Source organism: Rutilus rutilus (assembly GCF_951802725.1).
Source record: "Rutilus rutilus genome assembly, chromosome: 16".
Lineage (NCBI taxonomy): Eukaryota > Metazoa > Chordata > Actinopteri > Cypriniformes > Leuciscidae > Rutilus > Rutilus rutilus.
The window spans coordinates 11765838-11779636 of record NC_140224.1 but is presented as its reverse complement, the minus strand read 5'-3'; the positions used below and the strand labels follow the sequence as shown (position 1 = coordinate 11779636).

The following is a 13799-nucleotide window of genomic DNA, read 5'->3' as shown; positions in this document are numbered from 1 at the left end:
GTGGACTCAAGCATTGCACTGGTGGAAGAGCTAAATACCTTTTTTGCACGCTTTGAGATCCCACCCCAACAGTCTGCAGTTACATCACATCAGCTTCAACCAGCCCCCAGATTCCAACCGCTGACTGTGCAGGTACAGGAAGTGAAAGAGATGCTCAGCAGGGTGAACCCCAGGAAAGCAGCAGGACCAGACGGTGTACTTGGGAAGGTACTCAAGGCCTGTGCTGACCAGCTCTCACAGGTGTTCACAAGCATCTTCAACCTTTCCCTGACACAGGCTACTATTCCAGCCTGCCTAAAGTCGACTACTATCATCCCGGTACCCAAAAAATCAAATATAACCAGCCTCAATGACTACCGCCCAGTGGCACTTACACCTATCGTCACCAAATGCCTGGAACGGTTGGTCTTGGGTCACATTAAAGGTTGCCTCCCTCCCTCGTTCGACCCCCATCAATTCGCTTACAAGGCAAATAGGTCAACTGAAAACGCCATAGCCATCACCCTACACACAGCACTGAGCCACCTGGAGCACAGAGGGAGCTATGTTAGGTTGCTCTTTATTGATTATAGCTCGGCTTTCAACACTATCATCCCCGATATCCTGGTCAGCAAACTGACGGATCTAGGACTCCACCCACTCACCTGCTCCTGGATTAAAGACTTTCTTACAAACAGACCACAGTCAGTAAAACTTGGACACAACCTCTCCGCCACTAGATCTCTGAGCACGGGCTCCCCACAAGGGTGTGTGTTGAGCCCACTACTCTATACCCTCTACACCGCCGACTGTAGACCCGTCCAGCCTAGTAATACCATACTGAAGTTCGCGGATGACACAACGGTGGTGGGGTTGATCTCTGAGGGTGATGAGTCAGCCTACAGGGATGAGGTTTTGCAAGTGTCCAAGTGGTGTCTGGCAAACAACTTGACTCTCAACACCTCAAAAACAAAAGAAATCATTCTGGACTTCAGGAGACACCGGGCAGACCTGAGCCCTCTCTGCATTAACGGAGATTGCGTAGAGAAAGTCTATGCTTTCACCTTTTTGGGCACCATAATATCTGCCGACCTCTCATGGTCAGGAAACACTACTGCTGTCTTCAAAAAAGCACAGCAACGTCTGCACTTCCTGAGAGTGCTCAGGAGGAACAATGTCGGGAAGGAGCTGCTAGTGACCTTCTACCGCTCCACCGTCGAGAGCATCTTAACTTACTGCATTACGGTGTGGTTTTCCCACTGCACAGAGGCAGAACGGAAGAAGCTCCAGAGAGTGGTAAACACTGCAGAGAGGATCATTGGCTGCACCCTTCCCTCTCTAAAGGACATTTACTTATCCCGTTGCCTCAGCAGAGCAAAGGCCATCACTAAAGACTGCTCCCATCCAGCCTACCCCCTGTTTGACCTGCTGCCCTCAGGCAGGCGCTACAGGTCTATCAGGACTAGAACAAACAGACTCAGAAACAGCTTCTTTCCGCAAGCCATCACCATACTGAACACACACGGTCACTGACTGTTTTCCCCCCACATGCACACACACACATACTTTCACAATATATGGTATATGTGCAATAACATTACATATATTTTAATTTACAAATATTCTATTTTATCTTGTGTGTTCTTATTATTTATAATTTTGTCTGCAAAATTTTAGATTATGTGTGTACTAGGTGAAATTGCTGCTAAAATTTCGTTGTTCATTTAATGTGCAATGACAATAAAACTTCTGAACTGAACTGAATCTGAACTTTATTAATAATATTCCTGATCAGTTTCATCTCCTCAGCATCCCAGATAGCTTAGAAGAACTCGATATTGCGACAGAAACTTTTGACTCTCTCTTTTCCAGCACTTTAGACACAGTTGCTCCTTTGCGCTTAAAGAAGATTAAAGAAAATAGTCCAACGACATGGTACAACAAGCACACTCGGGCCCTTAAGAGAGCAGCCAGAAAAAAATGGAACTGGAAGAAAACAAAACGAGTTTTTTCACATTTCATGGAAAGAGAGCACAATTGCGTACAGAGAGGCCGTAAAAGCTGCTAGATCTGCTTATTTTTCAACCCTATTAGAAGAAAATAAACAAAACCCTAGGTATTTATTTGAAACAGTGGCTAAATTAACTAAAAATAAAGCTTCAACCCCAGACGTTTCCAAGCAGCACAGCAGTAATGACTTTATGAACTTTTTTACTCACAAGATTGATAATATCAGGGAGAAAAGTATAACTATGCAACCGTCTACTACAGTATCGCATCCAGCAGTGCATTGTAGTCTCCTTGAGGAAAAATTTGATTCATTCATTGCTATAGGAGAGGAAGAATTTTCTAAACTCGTTAAATCATCTAAAGCGACAACATGTATGTTAGACACTATACCGACTAAGCTATTGAAAGAGATGCTTCCAGAGGTCATAGATCCTTAATATCTCTCAATCTTAATCTTAATATCATTAATTCATCTTTGTCATTAGGATACGTACCAAAAATGTTTAAGCTGGCTACGATTAAATCAGTCCAGTTAAACCAAAAAGGCAGTCTTGTTAAAAAAACGCAACTGGAGAATTAATCAATTACAGGCCGATCTCGAATCTACCTTTTCTGTCAAAGATACTAGAAATGGCAGTATCCTCACAACTATGTTCCTTTTTAGAAAGAAATGGTATCTGCAAGGATTTTCAGTCAGGATTTAGACCGTACCATAGTACTGAGACAACTCTCATTAGAGTCACAAATGACTTGCTCTTATCATCCGATCGTGTTTGTATCTCTCTATTAGTGTTACTCGATGCTGCATTTGATACTGTTGACCACAACATTCATTTAAATAGAATCGAAAATTATGTTGGCATTAGTGGAATTGCATTAGCATGGTTTAAATCATACTTATCTGACCGTTATCGGTACCACAAGGCTCAGTCCTAGGACCTTTGCTGTTCACTCTGTACATGCTACCCTTAGGAGATATCATTAGGAAGCATGGCATTTACTGTTATGCTGATGATCCTCAGCTCTATATTTCTTCACGCCCTGACGAAATTTACCAATTCACAAAATTAACGGAATGCATAGCTGATATAAAAAAACTGGATGACTAGTAATTTCCTACTAGTACTTAATTCTGAAAAAGCTGATTCTAATTACTGGACAAAACCGTCCTCATGTAATAACCTAGAATACTGTCTAATACTTGATGGCTGTTCTGTCAAGTCTTCGTCGTCGGTTAGGAACCTGTGTGTGCTCTTTGATACCAATCTTTCATTTGAAAGTCACGTGTCTAGAATCTGTAAAGCCACATTTTTCCATCTTAAAAATATATCTAAATTACATCATATGCTCTAAATGACAAACGCGGAACAATTAGTTCATGCGTTCATGACATCAAGGCTAGATTATTGTAATGCTATTATGGGTGGTTGCCCTGCACACTTAATAAACAAACTACAGCTAGTTCAAAATGCAGCAGCTAGAGTTTTTACCAGAATCAGGAAGTATGACCATATCAGCCCGGTTCAGTCAACACTGCACTGGCTCCCTATTAAACACTGTATACATTTAAAAATATTGCTGATTACTTACAAAGCACTAAATGGTTTAGCTCCCCAGTACTTAAGCGAGCTCTTAAAGGGATACTTCAGGATTTAGCATTAAGCTTTGTATTAGTAGAAAACCTGTAGTATTTTCGAATTACCGTGCTTTCCACCCTCATATCCCCCTGAGAGGAGAGATTTATGTATTTTTTGTCTGGAAAAAATCCTCCGATGACGCAAAAATCGTCATTTTGCGTCATCGGAGGATTTTCTGTCCTGAGGCTAAAGACTACAGCCAGTAGAAGGCGTTGTTCCGCATGTTTTCAGCCCGCCCATACAGGGTGGGATCTCACTCACAGAATGTACACACAGTCAGCCGTCTTTCTTTGGAAGCTAAGCTAGCAGGCTCTTGTTCTGTGGAGAAAGCTGAATAGTAGGAGAAAGCTGAGTAAGTAGGGGTTACCATCCTCCTTTTCCCTGACTTGTCCAGCGGGCGAGATCGTTCAAAATGTCCGGGATTCGGCTTTTGCTTTCTGCGGTCGCCATTCATTGTTTACATGCACACCTCTTGTTTCAATCTAACTGAATTCATTCCGATCGGTGAATCTGAATGTAGTGTTTACATGAACGCTAAACAAGTGATCGGTTGATGTGCGTTTTAACATTGCTAAGAAAATTCCCGCACCTCCGTTGCGAGACCGGCGCGTCTCAGTAATGACGCCACCGGCCTCGCGCCGTTCTCCCGCGGCCGTCAGCCTCGTCCTGCTCGCCACAGTAAACATGATGAATGGCGACTGTAGAACGCAAAAGCCGAATCCCGGACATTTTGGGCGATCCCGAAATCCCATGCAGACTCGTCACGGAGACTCACTGGTAGCCTAACCTTGTTTTAAACTGCGCTCTCTTACCAGTAGGCGTGGCCTCCTAGGGCAGCGAAGCAAGTGCATTCTGGGAGTTGTTGTCTTTCATCCACATGAGCCAAAAATAAATTTTCTGGCTTTTCTCAGTCTAGAAAGCTCCAAATTAAAAAATTTCTTCACATTTCTTCTACATAAATGACCTATTTTAAATACACATTCATCTTTCCAGAGGTGAAGTATCCCTTTAATGCATTATAGTCCTTCACGTCTATTGCAATCTCCAAATTCCGGCCAGTTGATAATACCTAGAAAATCAAAATCGACTGCTGGTGGTAGACCCTTTTCCTATTTGGCACTAAAACTAACAGTCTTCCTAACATTGTCCGGGAAGCAGACACACTCTGTCAGTTCAAATCTAGAATAAAAACACATCTCTTTGATCTAGCGTACACATAACACATTATAGACTTCTATAATTCAACGATGCATAGATTAGGTCATCTGGAACCGGGAACACTTCCCATAAATCCTGATGTACTTGTTACATCATAAGAAGGATGGCGTCTACGCTAATATTAGTCTCTCTGTTTATCCTGAGGTTTACCACAGTCAGCCGGATCCAGGCCGTATCCTGATCTGATGAAGGACCTGTGCCTAAGGTTTTTTTTTTTTTAGGTTTGGCCAGAGATAACCTTTTTTTTTTTTTTTTTTCAAGGCTTGCACCTTGCAATCTATTTCAGCGTTTGCGTTCTCGAAGCACCAGGCACAGTTTTGTGCGGATGAGTGGGCCGGAGCGCGTTGAGTGTTTTCTGTTAGAACGGTGTGGTGTTAGTGGCCCCAAAGTTAATGACTAATGATCTTTGCAACGGAAGTGAATCAGTCAATCAAAACTAACTTTAGCTGGACAATAACTTTATCCTAGAGTTGCTGTAAAGCCAAAACTTTGTTACTGTAATTTCCTATTATCACTGTAAAGCTGCTTTGAAACAATCTATATTGTTAAAAGCGCTATACAAATGAAGGTGACTTGAAGGTGACTTAACTTGACTTGACAACAGGGGCACTTTAATAAAGTAAAAAAAGTAAACTCAGGTAATCCAATGAGTAGAAACAGCAACGAAACAGAGTGTTGAACACAACATACGAACAATACTGGACAACTGAAATGAGCAACAAAGAGGAATTTAAATACACAATGATAATGACAACATAACAAACAGGAGTGATGACTAAATGAGTGTCCATGACAAATGATGGCTGGCAGGAAACTAGGAACACAGAAAACAGGAAACTGATGAACTATAAGTATATGAAAACGAAACTAAAACCACTGATTGTGACAATAAGAAAAGTCAATGGGGTGATGTCTACTGTCTGCACTGCATTGCCATGGTAAGCGTGATTCTAACGGCCACATTATGCAGTTCCAGTGATCATAAATACAGTTTCTCTGTCCAGAGTTCCCACTTCAAGGGCTTTGGAGAGAGTAATGCATTGAGATGATCACTAGTTAACCGATTTATCGCTAAAGCATAAATATTTGACCGATATTTTCCATGTTTAAAAATTATTTCAAATTATTTAAATTATTTTAAAAAAAAAAATCTGTTTGGCCAATAACTGTTTAAAGAAACACTTTTATTTTGACAGTGGTGATTTACTTTTTATCAAGTGCAAATATTTTTCTTATTATTTATTTCTAATTATTTATACATTCTATGTATTTATAAATACATACTATGTAAAATAAATACAAATTTCACAACATCAAATGTTGTGAGTTTATTTTATTTACTGATAAAATAAATAATGATTAATAAATAGTGATATCGGCTTTATTTCTTGCCACCATGCTCTCCAAGATATCAGCATCAGTCAACCACTAATTATCATTTCCGACTGGAATTCGCACATGGAAATGGAAAGAAGTCAGGAGGGGGGGTTGTAACAAACAAGGGGGGTAAAGGGCAAGATGCCAGACAGGGAGCAAATAGTGACAGAACAGAAAATATGCCATGTGTTTGAACACAGAAAACCAGACACCAAACATAAAAATTAAACCATGACCTAAATTAGCGGTTCTCAACGGGGGCAGAACCGCCCCCTGTTCAGAGAACAACAGGAGGCGTTGGAAGCAAGATTTTTGAAAGGGTGGCGTTCAGATGTTCATGGGGGGCGTTCACAAATGTTTTCTTTGTTCACCAAGTAATTTACTGGTCAGGCATTATTGTTAACTCGCAAAACTGTAAGGAGAAAATTACAATTTGATGGATAATTTAAATATATTCTGTAATCACATTTTGGTAATGTATTAATTCCGCCGTCACATCTAGAGCGCGAAACGCTGCTTGGATAGTTTCAAGATAGTTAAAAATAATAGAATAATAATTTAATTGTTCATATGTGTTCATTCTTGTCACATCCACATGCAGTCTAAGTACCGCAATCGCTTGGATAATGGATAGGGGCGCTGGCCCAAAAAAGGTTTAAGAACCACTGACCTAAGTGAAAGGCTCCTGTCAGGGATGTTTGCAGTGAACATAATCTTTATTTATAGAGACACATTCCAAAACTGAGTGGGCACACTAGCTTCGGATGATTGCACAGTCAGTGTTTGCATGAATGCATTTGTGCTGGCATTGATTAATCGGTAATCTTAACCAATTAAATTATTAACAACAAAACAATTGGTCATTGATTTAGCATGAACAACCCCATGTCAACCACTGGTTCTTACTTATCCGTCTTATGAAAAATCACAATGAGAACAACTGAACCAATCTATCTAAATCTAAAAGAATGCTTTACAATCTGTACAAATTATTTAAAAAAGCATTACAATATCAGAGCACAGACTCAACAAATCAATAATTACATTTTCTATATTAATATTGTATGTTTGTTACCGAAAGAACAGTCGAGAGCCTCCACCTGCTGCTACAGTGCTGATGTCAAGCTGTGGTGCCTGTAGGGTGATGCCAGCGACAGTTGCTTCAAACACATGTTCATACTGTCCAGCGTATCGGCTCACATCTGTAGACGTGCCTGTACAAATAAATCTATCATCAGTAATGTCAAAGTGCTCAAATGTTTCTTTCTGAAATCAGCTCAACCAGTTTAAACCTCCTTCACTGCATGCTAAGCATGAGCAAATAAATACATAAAGTATAAGATTTGAGAGCTGTGTGTCAGGGTTATACTTCGGTTTTGCTTAGTTTCAGTATTTTGGTTCAGTCCTCCCTGTTTGCCTGTGTTCTTGCTCATTAGTTTCCCTGACAGTTAATTAATCCGACACCTGTTTCAGTTTAATTCAAAATGACTTCCTGTAATTGAAACCCTTAGGCTACGTTTACGCGACAACAATATGCTTAAAACGGAGAAGTTTTTCCTTTTAGTTTTCCACGTACAGACGACATCATTGTCAAAACGATCCCCACTCACTCGGATCCGAGAAAACTACTAAACACCCTGTATTCCGCTGCCAGGCCATTAGATGGCAATTAAACACTATAGACTGAACACACAATACGCATGTGCATGACGTCATCGCCTTTAGAGATTCGCGTTTTTGTTGTTTACACGGAGACCGTTTTCAAAAACTTGCACTTTGAAACTCGGTTTCAAAAGTTTGCGTTTTCAGGCACCCAAAACGCCATTGTCATGTAAACGAAAGGCCAAATCGCATAAAAAGGTTACGTTTTTAGTTGAAAATGGTGTCATGTAAACAGCCCCTTAGTTTCTTCAGTTCGGTTTTTTGTATTGTTTATGCGAGTGTGTATTTTACTCTCATTCTCCTGCGTGTTCTTCTTATTCATTAAAAAGACTTTTGATGATCCTCGAGTCGTGCATGTGTGACTACACGACAGAATACTGGACCTTAAAAAGGAGTAATTTTTCCGCCATTTTCTTTTCTCCCCTTTTTGTTTTGTTTTTCACTATGGACCTTACCATTACCCAACTGCTCTGCCTGGAGCAAAAAGGACCACACTCAAGACTTTTTAGAACTGATGTGCCTCACTCACTGTCCGGTCCAAGGTACGCCTTCCAGTGAGCAGTCCCAGAAATGATTTCGCCACATTTGTGGAGGGGGTGCTGGTAAATAACGGATCAGCATTTTGAGTCTGCTGCTGTGCACAAGCCTGAAAGGAGGACTGAGCCAATCATTGTCGTGGGAATTGTATTGGAGTACAAGGGAATGTAGGAAGTCTCCGCCCACACTCCCAAAGCTGAGGAGTTCCCACTCAGCCTCCCTCTCCCGCCTCCACTTCCAAAGACAGCCAGTTCTCCAGCCCTTCCTCTGCTGGTTCCCTTCAGCCCCTCAACTTCTCCTCTAATGCTACTCTGTATGGATCTGACTCGGGTCTTCTGGTCTCCAGCTCCGCTCAGTCAAGAGACGCGGCCCCACCTCCAACCACTGTTCCTGTCACTCCACCTCGGCCCGTCGCCCTGACTCCTCTGCTTTGGCTCCTCCCTCCCTCTGCTCCACCTGGGACCATCGAACTCCACCGGGTTCTCTTGACCCTCCGGCTCCACCTCGTTTAGAGGTCACCTTGCATGTGCCACAGACTTGCGAGCAGTCCGCTGCGCTCTGTCTCTTCACCCCTCCCAGCTCCATCTTGGTCCTCAGTCGCCCCGGCTCCACCTCGGGGAGTTGTCGCTATGGCTCCGTCGCAGCCTCCGGAGCCTGCGGTGTCATTTTGGTACATATGCTCTCTGTCTGCGTTCTGGGCTCCCTGTCCATCGGCTCCATCTCCATTCGTCATGCCCATGTCTTTGTCGAGGAGATCTTCACCACAGCTGCACCTTTCCTCGACTCCGCCATGGGGCTTCGTCCTGGCTGGACTCTGGGTTTCCATCTGGGTCCTTTGCTCCTGGCTCCTCCCACCCTCCACTCCCCCATGGACTGTTTTGCCAGCCCTTCTTTGGTTACACCCCTCTCCAGCTCCACATCCTCGACCAGAGCCCCCTCCCTCCTCACATTGACTCTTTACGGCGTGAGGACGTGCCTTCTGGGAAGGGGAGCTACTGTCAGGGTTATGCTTCTGTTTGTTTAGTTTCAGTGTTTTGGTTCAGTCCTCCCTGTTTGCCTGTGTTCCTGCTCATTAGTTTTTATTAAAAAGACTTTTGTTGATCCTTGTGTGTCACGGATTCTTTTTGAGCCTCTTGCATGTGTGACAACGCGTAACAATGTGTCAGAAGGCAAGATTTTCATTGAATAACCTACTAATTTAAATTTCAGTCAGTTCCTCACACAAGGCATCATATGACTGCAGAAGACTAGGACTAGAGTGCACAAGTTACATTACTGTTACAGTATGATACTTTTATGGTATGGTATGATTTTGTCCTATTAGAATCTTAACCTGGTCACTGTGATTTCATTGTATGTTATAAAGTACCGTAGTGTGAACATTAGACTAGCCACAATATCATAATGTTCACATAAATGTAATTGTTCTATATTTTTTACTTTTAACCTAATTTAAAAATAAACTGCAATCCGATTAAATTGTGCACTTTTCATCAAACCTCAACCAACACACAGAATTCACTCTTTGTTCGGGAATCAAGCATTCAGTCATTCCGAACATGGTCTTGGTAGTGCTGGGCAGTATACCGGTTCATACCAAATACTGTTTTTTATTTTTGTTATAATATGAATTTTTAATATACCGCAAAACAATTGTCGCTTAAACAACGTTCGGAATGTGGCGCGACACTGTTTGAGAGGGTCCCTTTTCACTGTTGGACTGTGGTGAGGGAACAGCTGTGTGTGTTACTAAGTGTGGCGGTGAAGATGGATAGGTTAAACTATAATTGATAGCTGTCAAATTATATTACAGTGTTCCCATACATTGGTTCCCAATATCAACACTGCCCGCCACAAATAGATTCTCCAAAATGCTATGACATAGTTGAATAAACGAGCACTGCACGTTTCAAAGTCAAAATGCGGCACAGGTGTTTTTATATTAATGTATCTTTGAAGGGAACTGACTGTCTTTAGAAAAGTTTATATGTTATTTTCATTTAATCTTTCTTTATCTTTCCTGATAAAGCAGCGTTTATGAGCAGAGCACAGCGCTGCTTTGTGTACAGCAGTTATTTCTGCCACTCCTAAAGAAAAATAAAGAATAATAACGTCATATACCATGAAACCGGTATAATGATACCGTGATATACATTTTTGGTCATACCGCCAAGCACTAGGTCTTTGGTTCTAAATGTGGTTATATTAATACCTTCACTGTGTTTGATCCACTGTAAATAATATTTTGCACACTAGGATGTATGTTGTGTAACCAGATTATGACTCACTGACTTTTATGCTGCCCTTCTGAACCCAGACAGTTGTTTCTGTCAAAAAATAAAAGGTAACATGCGATGCTGGCTATGTAATTCTGATATGTCAGTAAAGATCATCTGGCTGTCAATGGTTAATTTAGGTTCATTATAATAGGTCGCAATTTCTTCTTTAGGCAACTATATATTATTTACCACTATTCTGTTCATTAGGATATTTATATAGGAACTGTTATTATTATGAATTATATCACATAAAATTCAGGATTGTCCCTATTTATAGATGAAATGATACATCCTGTATTGAATCACATGACATATGATTTGTTCCATATTTTTCCTATACCCTATTTATTAAACAATGTCTTTGCTATTTCTTGTGAAATTGATTTGGTTTATTTGATATTATATCATTCTCCCTTCTGCAGAGAAGAAAAAATTCACTTGGCAGTGATAAGTGTGACTTGTGTCTTTTTTTCTCTCTCTCTGTCTGTCTCTCTCTCTCTTTACTTTAATTTTTAGCAGGTTGACGCAGGTATTTAATTGGCTCATTCATTTGTCAATCTTGGAGACGCATACTGACGACAACACGTGTCTCCACCAATGAGGGTGGGTTATGTGAGTATAACAGAGAACGCTTGCGTGGGAAGTGGAATGATTTTCTTTGTTTGATTCATGCCTGTGCACCTGTTGTTAATGTTTGCCCAGAATCATCTTGACTATATATAATGTTTATGGTAAAGTCTGTGTTCTTTGATCCCTTAGTGTATGACGGCTCATTCGTTCCTTTTTTTTGGTGTTAATTCACAGTTCGTTTGTTTTGTTATTAAACGGGGAAAAGAAAAAGGACAGGTAAGATATCATGTGATATAAATGTCCCACAATGAGGTTTCAATTGTGTTAGAACACTAGGTTTGTGACATGTGCCACCCCTTGTACTGTTTCTTTTAGTTTTTTGTAGTGAGAGTAGTTCATTTAGGGCATTTCGACGCTGAAGATTTTCTTTTGATTTGGGTTTCTTGTGAATCACCTGTATCGTAGTGAACATCTCCTTTTGTGTTTCATAGAAAAAAGTCAGTCATAGGAGTTTTAAACAACATGAGTTAATGATGATCTCTTACCTCCCATGTCGAAACCAATGACGGGCTTTTTTTCTGTAAACCCATAACATGTGACAGCATAGCCCACAACTCCTCCAGCAGGACCAGAGAGAACTGCCCGAGAGCCACAGAACTGCTCCATTGGTGTCAGCCCACCATCTGACTGCATGAACAACACATCCACACCCTGAGAGAGAGAGAGAGAAATGGGGTATTAAATTAAAGGTGCAGGAAGCGATTTCTGAGAAACACTGTTGAAAGTGGTTCGGACCAAGCACCACAACACACTTGTAGCCAATCAGCATTAAGGGGCATATAAACTCATAATGGGGGAGGAGAGAAAGTAAGCAAGAGGGAGATTTGTGGAAAAACTGCAGAAAGAGAGATGGCTGAGAGACATTACAAAAGAGAAAAGGTCAGAGGAATATAACAGGAAAAAGAAGGTTTATGATCAGGCAAGAACTTTAGAAAACATTAGAAAAGGTTTCCAGCGTAGGAGACACCTAAGCAGGAAGGCATGAAAAATGGATGGTTTCTGCTCCATACTTGAGTTACATCAGTTTTGCTAAATTTCACAGAACCCAGATACACTGTTGTTGTAATGTCAGCTATAGTAACAGGCCAGTTTTGAGTGTTATTGTTTGTCTGGAGCTGGTGTGCTGCTGGCGACTCTAGCTTGTATATAATCGTGTGTACAGTGCAGTATGTAAATTTGTTGTTCCTGTCATTCATTCGTCATCCACTCTTCCATTGCGTGTTTGTGCATTTTGGGGATGGAGCAATGAAGGGAGGGGTGTGTTTGATAGGCTTGATTTCAAGTATCGACAGTATTCAACAATGTTTCTCAGAAATTGCTTGCTGCAACACACGCACATACCTTCAAGCCTCCTTTAAAGCCTGCAGTGAATTCAGTGAGGTAAAGGTGTATTTTTGGTGTGAGGTAGGCGTCAGCACAAACAGTGTACCCACGAGGCACTGCTCGCACCATAGGCATAACCTCACTGGAAAGAGACACCTGAGTGAAACCAAGACGCTTCGCCAAAGACCCCACAGCCTTCTCATGAGCCGCCCATCTGAAACACACAATGAGGAATGATAAATATGATTTCAATCAATATAATCAAATGTCTCTGTGTGTTTTAATTATTTCAGTGTTTGATATAATGGCACATTGGGCATTAGGAAATTTCATCTCCACACCAACTACTAAACTGGTGTTCCACAGGGCTCAGTGCACAGGCCACTTTCACTCCCTCTTTATACCAAGTCATGAGTATTTGTGAGCCATTCTTACACAGATAATAATCAAATAACTCTCTCTTGTCCACCTTTTGGCTCTCAGGTATCTTCTCATAACACTGCATTGCAAGATCCTGCACCTTGCAGTGTTTATGTTGTTTAGTGGTTCTTGCAGATGAATCAGCATACCGGTTACACTAGTAGACCAACAGGCCTGTTTGCAGGTAAAATTATATTATATTATAAAAAAATAATTGTTTACGTTTTACCACTTTCACTGTCCCACTCCTCAGTATAATCTCAGGTAGTGTAATGTAAATGTTTTATTACACTACCTGAGATTAGAATGAGGGGTGAGACAGTGAAAGTGGTAAAACATTTTAAATACTTACAGTAGGTGTGATTATTGACAATAATTTGCAGAAATTGTAGGAACAGTAAATTATAATATTAGGCAATTTAAATTGATTATAAATCAAAAAAGCAATGAAGCAGGCAAAGTTATATTATGTACTCCATGATACCGTCACATTTTCCTATTGTATTACAACAGGCAAGCTGTACTATTATGAATTTTTTGCAAAGTCTCTAAAAAACAAACACTTTAGAAAACAAAATCGTATCACCACACCACTGTAAAATTACTTTATACAATTTTCAAAAGTTAAAAGATTATATTTTAACTATGGCAAATATAACGTTGATATATTAGATATTACATTGTCTTGCTCCATCACCTCTTAAACAACTCATAACACGTTATACTA

The 13799-nt window shown here is 40.8% G+C and overlaps 1 protein-coding gene across 1 annotated transcript in view; it reads right to left on the bottom strand.

Moving 5' to 3' along the window:
• Positions 1-13799, bottom strand: part of oplah (5-oxoprolinase, ATP-hydrolysing) — a 59857-nt gene that overhangs the window by 33751 nt on the left and 12307 nt on the right. The window contains exons 6-8 of the mRNA XM_084434782.1: positions 12671-12866; positions 11815-11980; positions 7297-7435 (exon numbers count right to left, since the gene is read on the bottom strand). Of these exons, the coding sequence (XP_084290908.1) occupies positions 7297-7435; positions 11815-11980; positions 12671-12866 (501 nt within the window). The remainder of the gene's footprint in view (positions 1-7296; positions 7436-11814; positions 11981-12670; positions 12867-13799) is intronic.